The sequence below is a fragment of the Argentina silus genome (assembly GCF_951799395.1).
Source record: "Argentina silus genome assembly, chromosome: 10".
Lineage (NCBI taxonomy): Eukaryota > Metazoa > Chordata > Actinopteri > Argentiniformes > Argentinidae > Argentina > Argentina silus.
Window position 1 is genome coordinate 11,255,160 of NC_139664.1, and position 13,514 is coordinate 11,268,673.

The 13,514-nt window shown below is 42.4% G+C and overlaps 1 protein-coding gene across 3 annotated transcripts; it reads left to right on the top strand.

Annotated features, from left to right (window-relative positions):
* Nucleotides 1-1,735: 1,735 nt before the first annotated feature.
* ahr1a (aryl hydrocarbon receptor 1a) lies at nt 1,736-13,239 on the top strand. 3 transcript variants are annotated; one of them, XM_083679706.1, is made up of 11 exons: nt 1,736-2,317; nt 2,537-2,717; nt 6,885-6,976; nt 7,285-7,407; nt 7,882-8,005; nt 9,161-9,291; nt 10,031-10,233; nt 10,446-10,555; nt 10,939-11,080; nt 11,205-12,687; nt 12,866-13,239. In XM_083679706.1, exons 1-11 carry the CDS (start codon nt 2,276-2,278, stop codon nt 12,893-12,895), a joined length of 2,661 nt encoding a protein of 886 aa, XP_083535832.1. In that variant the 5' UTR covers nt 1,736-2,275; the 3' UTR covers nt 12,896-13,239. The 3 variants fall into 3 exon arrangements, with proteins under 3 accessions (XP_083535832.1, XP_083535831.1, XP_083535833.1); XM_083679705.1 differs by having other exon boundaries at nt 1,736-2,309; nt 2,530-2,717; XM_083679707.1 differs by having other exon boundaries at nt 1,736-2,309; nt 2,530-2,717; nt 7,318-7,407.
* The last annotated feature ends 275 nt before the right edge of the window (nt 13,240-13,514 follow it).

A 13,514-nucleotide genomic window follows, 5' to 3' on the forward strand; every position in this document is an offset into this window, starting at 1 on the left:
AACAATTGCTTTGTGGCTCCTGTGAGATTCAATGCAGTAATTTAAATAAATTACTGCTTTGGAACATTTTTGCCTACCTTATTCCATGCAAGGCATCTGTTTGAAGTTGGGATGTTAAATGAGCACAGATGCAATACAGTTAGAATCAAAGAAGAACCATCACAGGTACATTAGTGAGTTATTACAATATAAAAATCAGAAATTCACAATTACCAACAATAGAGAATTGTCAGTAATTGTGAATTTTATTTTTTTGTGTTGCATTATCTCACTAACCGATGCACCTGTGATGTTGATTCTTGTTAAATTCTAACTGTATTACATGTGTGCTCATGTTAATGCATGCATTTTGTTAGGGTGGTTGGTCCGACACCCATTGGTGTGAAGTGTGTGCAAGTTTATCGCTGCAGCCCTCTACTTCTTCTAATAAAAAATCTTTAAATCTTTAAAAGTATCTTTTTTTTAATTTAATTTTTTTTACTTTGAGGCATATTGTTATCCTCCATCAAATATGCCATGCTTGTGCATTCTTGTGCATTTTGTGAGAGACATTCAGCCCCAGGCATGCTTCACATTTCATGAATGGAGGGATGTGTTCAAATGAAACCACTGAGGTGATACAAAGAGGAGTCACTGTTGCTAAGGCAACATGTCAGAGAGCACAGTGATGATTAATAATGTTCACTCTGAGAGCATAAATCTCATGTACCTCTAGGTTTAATAGAGAGATAGAGATAGAGAGAGAGAGAGAGAGAGAAAACATACAGTATGCTGGAAATAGCAGAGATTTTCTCACACAATGTATTTGTTCTGAACAATAATGAATTTCTTTGTTTTGATCAATAGTACATTTCCTGTAATGTCTTATTCATCTACCAAGCTAGTCATGGCGGAGAAGTTACTTCCAATCATACACAGCCTATCATCCCTCAGTAATACAGCTGCTGTCACATCTTAAGTGACCATACTGCCTTGGCTGACATCTCCAGCCCTGCTGCATGAGAGTTATCCCTCTACACAATCTTTGCTCAGGTATTCTGTTGATTCTTAAAACTGTAGTAAAATCTGATATTACAATTTGCAGACAAAAGAGACAAACGCTGACTCTTTCTGACCTTATCCCTTTAATTGAATGCAAATGGAAAATTGAAATGGCATTCCAAGTAATGTGGCAGATTAGGAGGTAAATGGATTTGCCAGGGGAGACTAATACAACAAGTAAGTTAAGTCAATTACAGATCAGCACCTTCCAGGAATCCACAATCCCTTGACCAATTTGTCCAAGACATAGTTCCCTGAGGACAATAAGGTTTATCTTATTTGATCTTGTCGATATATTTTTCAGTTCAGTCTACATGACTTTAAGGCGGTCAAATCATATTGAATTTCTGCATTGCATTAATAATTATGCAGCATATAATAATGGAAAATTAACTAAATTTACTATAGTACCCGTATGTAGACCCACTGGTTGAATTAATATATGTGGTTCGCTATGGTTTAGACAAAATAACAATCAAACCAATGTGATCATTACATATATGCTCTGTCTTTCTCAAAAAAAACGTTTTCTCAGAAGTCTGCAGTCCAGAAATTAGCCACTCAGAGCTCGATAACAAACTAGTGTCCCAGACTTGTCAAGAGTAAACAACATGATCGAATCGGAATCATTGGGTGCGATGATGAACGTATGCGTAATCAAGGGGGATGGCGCTGACGAATGAGCGGAATACTCAGCTAGCCAGCAACTTTAACACGAATATAACGCTACAGCTGGACGTTGTAGCTAAACGTCATATCTTTTTGATATTTTAAGAATAAATCCCGATTGGATTATTATGGACCGTCCGCGTCTGGCAACAAACTCGCAAATTCCATTATGACAGATCTGTGGACGGCATCTCCCGTCTGTCTCCTCCCACCCTCTTTAGCTAGCTAGCTGGGGAGTGCCTACTACTTACTTTTGAGTCTGTTTAATTAACGTTAGATGGTTTTAGAGCATACCCGGACTGCTTTTTCAAGTACACACAGAGACACATGTATATTGTTGTTATTGGTATCCTTTAGCATTTGCTTTTATGTGGAAAGCCAGCTAGCTAGCTAACTATTTTGTCGAGCTAGCTGAGCTAACCTTGCTAACTTGCTAGCAAGTCAGAAGCAGCTGGGGGATTTGGATGCGGAGCGAGCCTCTGACAGTAAGCACGTGACATTCTTTGCTAACAAGAAGAAATCCGAAGTCTTGTGCCCCTCTCCGGAAGAATGAGTACCAGCATGTATGCAAGTCGAAAGAGGAAAAAGCCGCAAAAAAGGTAACTACGTTTATTTATCTAGCTACATCAGCATATTTTTCTAAATAGCTACTTCTTGTACAATCAATGGCAGGGTCTTGGTGTTTATGTTCAAGTCCCATGCTGTGTTCACGAGTTGCATAGCCACACACTTTAATTGTATAGCTAGATGTATCTGACGTTGATGACAGGCATTCTCTTCGCTGTACTCTCTCTTCGCTGTACTCTCTCTTCCCTGTAGCGTGAAGCCAGCTGCAGCAGAAGGTGCCAAATCGAATCCTTCAAAAAGACACCGTGAACGCTTGAATGGGGAGTTGGAGAGACTTTCCAACCAGCTTCCTTTCCCCCAGGATGTCACATCTAAACTGGACAAATTGACAATACTGAGGCTCTGTGTCAGCTACCTGCGAGCAAAGAGTTTTTTCAATGGTAAGACATAACAGGACTCATTTGGTAGATAAACCATAATACAATACTGGTTTGTCTAGCTCTAGCCCGATAGGTGATCATTACTGGTGTTCAACAGGGAACACTGTCAGAACAGAACAGCCAGAACAGACAACAAAAGCCTTCATCTCCTCCTCTATGAACATCCCAACATTCCTGATTCTGCTACATTTTTGTGATTTCATATTTTATATGGAGGATGATCTGCACACTCCCTGACATGACAGTCTCCTGGCTGGGGGGCAGTGGCATGACTTCACAATAATGCTCTCAGTGTAGCAAGAAGAGGGGAAACTGAAATAACAGGATGTCATCAGGGTGTGTGAAATCCTGCGGAAAGTCAAATATAAATGTAATCATGTGATCTCTTTCTTAGCGGAAGCCTGATCTGTGCTGCAACAATAGATAGTTCTCATAGTTCTCTCAAGTCAAACAATAGGTCTATATTAACATGGTATTGTTGTGGCTCAATAGTACAGTATTTAAAAAAAACAAAAACGTTTTAGAATATTAAGTCATAAGAAGGCTTTGGACAGTTTATTTTGTATGCATTTATTAATAAGGCTTTATTAGGGATTATTGATGTGGTGGTGAGTCTCTTGAAAATGGCTCTTGATGGCTTTGCCCAAGGAAATAACCCATGTAGGGATGTGACGGTCATGGAATTTGGGGTGTTGGTCGATTGACATGCAAATAATTGTTATAACCGTAAAAAATATTTAAAAAAAACTGATGCTATCACTAATATAGCTGAAAATTATTTAAAAACAAATATATATATATTCTGGCGTGTGGTGTTTCACACTTTTCTGAGATGATGGGGAAAGTGAAATATAATAATATATATAATATATAAATAATTATGAATATTCAATTATATTATGGTGGGAGCACATTTAGCAGCCAAATATTACCATCTTCATGTCAGCGGTGTAGCATGCAGGTTTATTTGGGTTCTACCTTGGGTTCAGCTTATTACTGAATAACTAATATAGGCCTACACATTTTTAAATGAAGATCTGTGTATTTATTCAACAGAAAGCAAGAACATCTGGCTTAAAAGAAAATGCACACATCAAACTGTGACATGTGAAGGTGATGGTGAAAGTAGCCATTATGTGCCCCCTTTGGGAGGAGATGTAGACAGTTTAATAGATAGATGCATGAGGGTAGCAAAACAATTCTTCATAGTCCTTACTTTACACTCCTGCTATTGGGTAAAATATACCCACAGTAACCGATGGCCACTGTGTAACCGTCACAGCCCTTCATCCATGACCACATCCTCTCCCATCAGCCTTCAGAGGTTATATTTGACCTCCAAAAAAGGCTGGTATTGACATGCAGTTACTGCTTTCTTGTAATATTTGCATGGAGTGACAAAAATCCAAATTACTTTGCTCCTTACCCTACATCAGTTTAACAAAGGGAACAAGCATGCATTGTCATGTTTGCGTGAGTCCTTGAACAACTGTAAATTGACCCACTTAGATAAGAGAAATGTAGTACTCTGCTATCACAAAGTCCTGATATATGGTATCTAGCCTACTGTATCCTTGCCCAGACTGTAGCTTGAGACAGGATTTGCAAAGAATTGGCAAGTGGCTCTATGCACTTTGCATCCTAGATTAAAAAGCATTGTTCATGACATGCACACTCATTTCTAATGTCCCAAGTTATTATCAGGACATGCAATGCAGTGATTATTTTATGTATTTGCCTGTGTGTTTTACTCTATGGGGTATCAATAGCTAGTTCAGAAGATGCAGTGGTAGGTGTTGCAGAGTGGAACTGTAATGCGTTGACAGATCTGTGAACTCTAGCTTTGACAGCTCTATATGAATTGCATGTCAGCTTGGTGAAAGTCTTGAGCAGACTATCCTAGAATGTTCAGGTTTTTGTGTTTTTTATTTTTTCAACTGTCCTATGAAGACAATGTTCCACTTAATTTGATTCAAAACCTCAATTTGACAAGTAAATGACTGAAGAAAGCTTACATTTTGGGTAAACACAATTTCACAAAGCAGAGAAGTGCTGGAAAAATCACGCCAATAATCACGCCTGAATTCATGGGTCAAGACATCACAGTGATGTTCTCCAGACTAGATCCCAAAAGCCTTGTAGCTAAAGTAGTACTTTATCTCTTTTGAAAATCCAGGCTACTCTCCGAGACCAGCAAAGTTCTTCATTTAACAAATGTTGTTCTTTCATGCACAGAAGATTGACCAGCAAACATCAATTTTACAATTGTTACTGTCTCGCGGCTTTGTGGTAGGGTTGTCGGGAGAAAATAAGTTCTACTTAAAGGCACCCTGAGCAGGATTGCGCCCTCTTGACCCGAATTGTAATGACAATTCAGAATAGTGTCTCCTCTCTCCCTCCCCTTGCTCAATGCAAACTACTTCTAACTGAAACAATGAATCTATCAATTATTTTCACGTTTTTATCCACTAATGTCTTTTGTAGCCGTTATCTAGTTTGGAAATGTTCATAGAAACATGAACATGGAAATGAGCCAGCCAGCGGAGACACTCACATTTGCTAAACCGAAGTTTCAAACCAGTCCCTTCATTCCCCAAACAAAACTCAGACAAGGTTTTAACATCAAACAGGACTTTTACTATGAAAAATCATCAGAATACATGTTACAAACTTATTTGCACACAAAGTTTTCCAACACTGAGAAATGCTTGCTGCTTCCAAGCAGTAGGTAGCCAATGAGCCAGACACACACCGAAGTTGCAGGTTACACGGCCACATTAAGTGTTAGACGCCCAGAAATGTCCCAAACATCTTGGAAAAAGCAAATTCAGACAGAATGGCAGGGTCACAGACTGCCAATGCATCATAAGTAATGATTTAGCATGGTTATTTAGTGATATTTTCAAGGGGGAAAAGCTACATATTGCACCTTTAAGCTACAACGCTTTTGTGAAAATGACCCCTGATGAGTCAGTTAGTTAGGCTTCATCACATAGGCTTATCTCCTTTGTCAATGCCAAAAGGATTTGCCTGTGTATAATACAGACGTCATAGATTATGAAGACAACCCTGCTAAATTCAACAAGAGGATAATCATAAAATGTAATAAGAGAACCACAGACTACTACCCCCTAATTAACTTACTATATAGGAGGAATCTTATTATAGTTTTTAGGCTATTGCTGCTAGAAATTGTAACTGTAAGAGATGTTTTGCCTACATGCAGCATTCTCCCCAACATATTTGGATTGGAAGTAGTTATGATTTAGAGTAAGACTTAGATGCCAATTTGATTTGCATGAGAAAAAGCCAGCAGAATAAAAATGGTCTGCACATTTTATAGTATCCGTAGAGACCTGTGAGCAGGATTCTTGGACTTTGTGTTGAGTCCTGCCAATTGCTGTGTTTTGTGTACTTTAGGAACTCTGGTGATTACACAGACTCCCGAGGGGGGAGGGCAGGGGGTTTGCGTGAGTAATCTGCAACAGACTTTTTGAACTCTTGACTCTATGGAGGAGGGTTATGAAACACTTTGACGGTTGTTGGCTCACACAACAAACTTTGACCTGTTAAGTGGAGCTCTGCCCAGGGTTGATGTGAACCAGTGGTGAGGGAGGGGGCCATGGTTGAGAAGCATTGCATGAGAGGAGTGCCCCAGAGACCCTGCCTGAGATATGATCTTATGATTTTACTGGCTCGGCTTTCCCAACACTCTGGGGATCTGTTACTTCAATGCCTCTTTTTCAACCCATCATCAAATAAGGCCCAGTCTTTATGTGAATACGATATAGCCTACTTTAGAATATTTTAGGAACACTGCTATGAATTTACATGGGCTAGCTTGAGACAGCTGTATGTGGAATTCTTGGTCTAATATTGTAGGCTGTGTCTGGCTTATATTATTCTAATTCCATTGCCTAAATGGAATTAGAATTAATAAATGACGCCAGAGCCGCAATATAGCATTTTGTTTGATTGATAAAATTGTGTCATTGTTGTATGTGTTGTTCAAAGGGTTTTATACACTCTCTCCCATTCTTATGAATGGTAATCTCCTGTGACTGGTAACTAGTTTTCCTGCATTCCTTCATTCCTTCATTGTGTGGTGGAATTCTCTATGGCACAGTGACCTTGATCTTGATTGTATACTATGGTGTTGTATTGCAGTGACCCTAAAATCTACAGACCTGCAGCTCCCAGAGAGCAAGGGCCTGAAAAAGCACGGACCAGAACTTCCAGAGGGAGAGCTTCTACTACAAGTTAGTGTCCATCCTGTAGCCACTTTGATGGAAATTGTTATATCTTGTAATGACTTTGTTGTAGTATCCCCACACCAATGATGTTTTTAAGCATATAGCCTCCCGAGAATCATTACTGTACAATTGCGATTTAAGGGCTCAGTTGAGCTGAACAGACGTGCTGACCCAGATATCACGTTAGCTTTTCATTTACCAAATAAACGTTGAGTTAATCATATACTTTTGTGACAGACAAACGTTCAACTGATCCTTGTTATGATTCTACATTGCTTTATTTTGGAGGCTTTGCTGTTTTTATACCTCAACAGAGACTACACAGTACATGCACTCTTTCTTCTCAGGTGCTGAATGGCTTTATACTCGTAGTGACAGCTGGTGGCACAATGTTCTATGCATCCAACAACATCCAGGAATACTTGGGCTTTCAGCAGGTAAAGGCCTTCTTTAAGACTCCTTGACATTTTTCACTGTTGTCCATCTCATTGTTTGTGTTACCTAACATTTTGCCGGTAAAGTCCTGGTCCCGTTAGACAAACTTGATTGCTCTGGTATTTCCTTTACTTGAACGGAAGCCTGGACCTAAACAGATGCCAAGTTTAATAGGTTTGTTTGGGTATGTGACTAAACAGAGTTCTAGCCTAAGGACCAGGATAGTGGAGAATTCAGAACTCTTTAAAAAGTTAAATGATAGGAGGATTTTATATCATATACCATACCACTGCAGTCAATTTGTGTGGGTATGATTAATGATGGCTACATTTTTGTGCTATTTGAAAATAGCTATGTCCATGAAAGTCATTTGAATAAAGTTGAATGATTTTAGAATGTCTGTACACATCAACAGGGAAACACTTTCACGGTTTGTTTGTCAACTGCTTAGTTACTTAGTCGCATTTTCTCCCCAGTCGGATGTCATCCATCAGAGTGTCTATGAGCTCATCCACACTGAGGACCGAGCTGAGTTTCAGAGACAGCTCCACTGGGCACTCAACCCCAACCTCTCTCCAGACACTGGACAGCTGGTCACAGGTAACACCTCCTTGCTGTATATCACACCAGATCCAGGCTGCACAGCACCATGTCATTGGATTACTGAAAGTCTATTATCCATCTTTATCCATCCATAGACATGCCAGTTTTCTTTTGCTAGACAGAATATGGTCCCTCAGTAGTTTTGGGGTTTCTGATGAACATTTAGCCCCAGAGCTTTAAATGCAGGTTATAGAACTGCCATGAGTTTGTTACAAGCTGTGAATTGAGAAAAGCACATGCAGTTGTTGACCCGCGAGTCTGCCTGGGCACATTAAGCCAAGGAGCTCCATAGGGATCATAAAACACTCCATGCTGATGCAGCACAGTTTGCAGACAGAGATGGGAAATAGTGTACACCGGAGAGAAAGACTGCAACGCTTGTATACCAAATGTATACCTGCTGTGCCCGCCAAGAATGTAGATTATCAATGATTCACTGTGCTTTTACAATCAAGTCATATATTGCGCAAAGAAAATCACAGCAACAGTTTCCATGTGCAGAGCCTTATCGTTTTGTCTTCAGCCATCAACCATGTGAGCACTTGGCTACCCTCTACCTTGGAAATCCAGACATTCCTGTTTTCAGTGACATCCATTATCATCACCCTCTCAGTGTGGTTATGTGGAGCAGCGGTGTATCCCCTTCCACCCTGTGGGTCACAGATCCCAGGGAGCTGAGGACATTTTGGCACCTTGGGTCCAGGAGTGGCACCTGGCCCTGCCGCTGACCTAGCCCAGATCACTGTGTCTCACAGCGGGTGTCCATGGGATGATATAGGTCGGTCTGGTTACGGGTCAGGCTCATATCTATACTTCACCACTATATCGCCTTACACCAGGGATCCAAAGACTGACTGCATGACTGGCTGATGACTGTCTGAACTTTATATGACAGCGGAGTACAGATGGCTCACATACAAAGCAATAATCAACTTGGTTAATAATCAACTTGTTGCTATAACAAGTCTATATGAATGATTCCTAGTAGGAAGAAGATGCCGATGGGTTAAATCATTAGAGGATGGGAACATTAACGGTTGACATTGTAATAGTGACATAATGCCTAGCATGGTAAATAATGTTATCAGAACATTTGCTGCTAATAGTTACTGTATGAAAACATACTGAACAGGCTATTTTATTCCTGCTTAGCCACTGAAGATTCAACATCTCCACAAACCTACTACAACCCAGAGCTCCTCCCTCCAGAGAATTCCACCTTCCTGGAGCGCAACTTCGTCTGTAGATTTAGATGTCTCTTGGACAACTCCTCTGGCTTCCTTGTAAGTTAATTGGAGTAGAATAATCTTGAGCCTGAATTCCTGAAGATTCTGTTACATCAATGTGTTTTGTGGGTTTTGTTTTGACAGCTACTGAGGCCAGTTTCTTAATCATGTTAAGAGCTGAGGATTAGTGCAGGCAGAGTGTAAGAAGGGGTTAAATTATATCATTGGATTAAATAGTTGTTGCTGTGAGGAGGGGGATGTGGTTCAGTGTGAGGCTTCACTAATCTCTTTTGGGTTCAGGAAAGGGCCACAGACTGCTTATCCAGACTAGGAAATGATCCTGCAGATAGCTTTGGATGCAACCTTAGACAACCTCCTTTTCTGTACAGTTTTGTGGACATTAAGTCATTCTCATTGTGAATCACGTGATCATTAGCTTGAATTGTAAATACATTAAATTTTAGTAATTTAAGCAGACGCTTTTATCAAGCGACTTACAATAAGCACATTTGTCGAAGTGAATCAACTATAAATCACAGTAAAACCTTTGATAAGAACAAGTGCCACCGGTAGTCACAGTGCTAGAGAAAGGAAGGCAACAAATTCCATTTGTAAGCTACAATTTTGATATTGCCTGATCAGAGAGATTTTTTATGCCATTCAATCACCAATGTTTTACGGTCTTGCTGGTGGAGATATATCCAGCACTGACCTTTCCTTTAAATCACCAGTGCTGTCCCCCAGTCATGTGTTGACTCTGCTTGACGCCTTCTTCTTGACGTCTTTCATTCTCCAGGCCCTGAACTTTCAGGGGCGTTTGAAGTTCCTGCGTGGTCAGAATGAGCGAACCAAGGACGGCAAGCCAATCCCTCCTCAACTGGCCCTGTTTGCACTAGCCTCCCCTCTGCAGCCACCATCCATCCTGGAGATCCGAACCAAGAACTTAATCTTCAGAACCAAGCACAAGCTGGACTTCACCCCCACGGCCTGTGACGCCAAGTGGGTAACAGACCAGTCGGCCTTACTGCTGTATAACCCCTAAGCAAAGGCTTTTTACTGTAACTTCAATACTGTATCCAACTGTAGAGACAGAGAACATTGAATACATTTGAGATCATGAAGTTAAACCACAAGTACAATATGATATTTGGGAGAAAACTTTTTTTTTTAGCAGGTTTTTAATTGTGCTAATTGAATTTGTCCCTCTTCAGAGGGAGGATAGTGCTGGGCTACACAGAGGCAGAGCTGTGCTACCGTGGCTCAGGCTACCAGTTCATCCATGCTGCAGACATGCTGTACTGCGCTGAGAACCACATGCGAAGTATGCTCAAGGCTCTTGTAGCAGTCCTATCATGTACTCGTAAAGGACACAGGATCAGAGACATTCAGGTCACATTGCATAGAGTACATGTACTGTATGTTCAACATTCGAGTTGCGCTGAGCTTTCTACAGCACGTGTCCTGAGGTGAACATGTTCCTTTCACCACCCTTACATTTCTGAACAGACTCAGATTGGATGAAGATTTTGTAAAAAGCCTCAGTGTTAATAATAAATAAATGCTCAGTGTTTTGGTGACATTAGAAGAACAGTACAGCCCAATAATTTAATGACAGTTATTTATACTGTTTACCCCCCAAACTATTTGGAAATCACCACAACACAATAATATGTTATCTGAGTTTGTGTTTGTTTCCTTGCACAGTGATAAAGACAGGTGAGACTGGGATGACAGTGTTCAGACTGCTGACCAAGCAGAGTGGCTGGGTGTGGGTGCAGGCTAATGCCAGACTGATCTACAAGAATGGGCAGCCAGAGTGTGTCATCGTCTCACAAAGAGTCCTCACGTACGCCTGATATGCTTCTTAAATATTTCTGTGTAATAACAGCAAAACATGTTATCTGAGTTATAATGCGTGTAATTTAAGCACATATTTTTCTTACACTGTTATGTCATTTTTTTGATTGTAGGGATAAGGAGGGAGAGGAAAACTTAAGGAAACGGAACCTGGAACTTCCTTTCAGTTTCACCACCGGGGAGGCTGTGTTGTATGACACAACTCCTAAGGCACTGGGGGACTCTATAAGAGGTGACACCCTCACCACAGGAATCAACAACAATCAGGCTGGAGCTGTGGACCCCAACTCACTGCTCGGCTCCCTGCTGAAGCAGGACGAGTCCATCTACGTCTGTGACTCGCCTCAGAAGAAGCAGCCTCCTCTCCATCTTCCGGTGGACACACCTGCCCTGCCAGAGGAGGAATGTGGGGGAATCTTCTCCAGTAGTTGGCAGGAGGGCATCCTTTCCCTGTCTCAGAACGCCCTCTTTAAGCAGGAGCCTCTGGGTAGCCTGGCAGTGGAGGACAGAGATGGAGATCTGTGGACTTTCATGAGCAACCTGGGCATCATCAGAGAGGACTTTGAGCTCTTCCAGCAGGACGAGATGTTCCTGAATGTGGACTTGGACGGGAGAGACAGCCTCCCAGATCTCACAGACGAGATTCTATCTTACGTTCAGGCGTCTTTAAGTAAAAGATCAGACTGTGTGTTCTCCTTCAGTGCGAAGTTAGGGGATCAGGATCCTAGCTATACCACACTGGAGCAGCAAGGCAATATGCAGTCACCACCTGTGGAACTACAACAACCAGCCTTACATCAACATTCATATATAGCCCCTCAATGGCAGCAACCTCAGCTTCCTGTAGTACACCCCCAGTCGGTTCACCAGTATCAGTATCAGCCTCTATCTCATTACCCACAGCAATGTTTACATGCACAGCCCCACCCACTGAATTTATTACAGTCTACACAGTACCAAGAACATCACCTTTCACAACCTCCAACACAGCAGCAGCTGTTTCCTCTAAACGGACAGGGATTGAGCAATCAACTATGGCAACAACAACACGACCACCTACACTCACAGCCCATGCCTCCACAACAGCAGCAGCTGTGTCACAGACTGAAGCACATGCAGGTCAATGGGAGTGGCCCGTCCCACAGCCAGCAAGCCATCACCAATGGCCAGCAGATCCCTCCTCTATTCCAGGTGGATAAGCCAGGCCTGCAGACATGCAGCCACCCCCAGTACGGGCACCTCCATCGTGGGGAACCCACCTTGAGCCTCCCCTACAGGAACCAGCTGAACACTGTGTCCATTACCCACTGTGCCCCGGCCCAGGAGCTCTCCTATGTACCCACAGGCCTTCAGAGCAATGGTGTGGGGGGCGATCTCATTGACCAGGACCTGGGGGAGGTGCTGGGCAGTCTAGACTCTGACCCCCAGGGCGAGCAGAATGGTAGAGGGGCGCCCCAGTGGAGTGTAGAAACCATGAGCATGTACCACCAGCAGCACCTCACTGATCCCCAGTCTACCAGCATGGGCTCGGCCCAGCTCAATAACCCTGTGGTGCTCGGCCGGGTCAGCAGCACAGAGCAGCCATTCATGCCGCAGGTAAGCAAGGTAGCATTCATCTGATCCTGAACTACTCTGATAAGTGTTATGTGCTTTCATAAGCAACATTTGACCCTTGAGGTCATGGGTACTTGAACTCCAAAATGGTTATTAACATGCAGGGAACAGGATTTTAGACTTTTGAAAATAAGAGGTTAAGTCGTTTCCTCTTTTCTAGTTCCAGAACGGCAGCCATGGGAGCTTGTAGGAGACTGGCCCAGAGTCCTCTAGGGAGGAGGCTGTGGACATGCAGGGCAGCCGAAGCACCAGCCCCCCTCTGAGAGCTGGCCCTACCCTGACCTATCTCTGAGGGGATTCATGTGAGACTGGAGCCCCTAAACCAGACGTACAAAGGCCAGACGCCCCAGGCAATGGCCCCGACGACCTCAAAACAGAACAGAGGGAAGAGGCTCCCTAGCCACTAGTCCCTCCTGGGCAGCTGGGGCAGCCTTTGACTGTTAACAGTAGCTAGGACTGGGAGTAAGGAGGGACTGGAGAGTTATGCCCGGAGAGACTGAGCTTCGGAAGAAAGTGGGACAATGATTTTGAGAGAGACGGGGGGGGAGGCGGGGGGAGAGGGGAGTGAGGAGTTGACTGAAGGCAATGGGTGTTAGAAATGTAATGGATTATTTTTCAATTGACTGATACATGGATGCTTTTGTTTTGTTTATCATGAGAAATATCTCATTAGTTTATACATGGTTGACTTGTGATTCTGAATGAACAGGTCATTAAGTAAGATGAAATGAGGTGATGCAGAAATTAAATGTTCCCAAACCACAGCATTTAAAGTTGCTATAGCATTTACTATATGACAGCATTTATGT

Bases quoted from the DNA above. Each gene is read 5' to 3' on its own strand.
- ahr1a (XM_083679705.1), top strand. From the start codon at position 2,260: ATGAGTACCAGCATGTATGCAAGTCGAAAGAGGAAAAAGCCGCAAAAA. The intron at 2,310-2,529 runs GTAACTACGTTT...TCTTCCCTGTAG, and splicing joins AGGAAAAAGCCGCAAAAAAG to CGTGAAGCCAGCTGCAGCAG. The intron at 6,977-7,284 runs GTTAGTGTCCAT...ATACCTCAACAG, and splicing joins AGGGAGAGCTTCTACTACAA to AGACTACACAGTACATGCAC.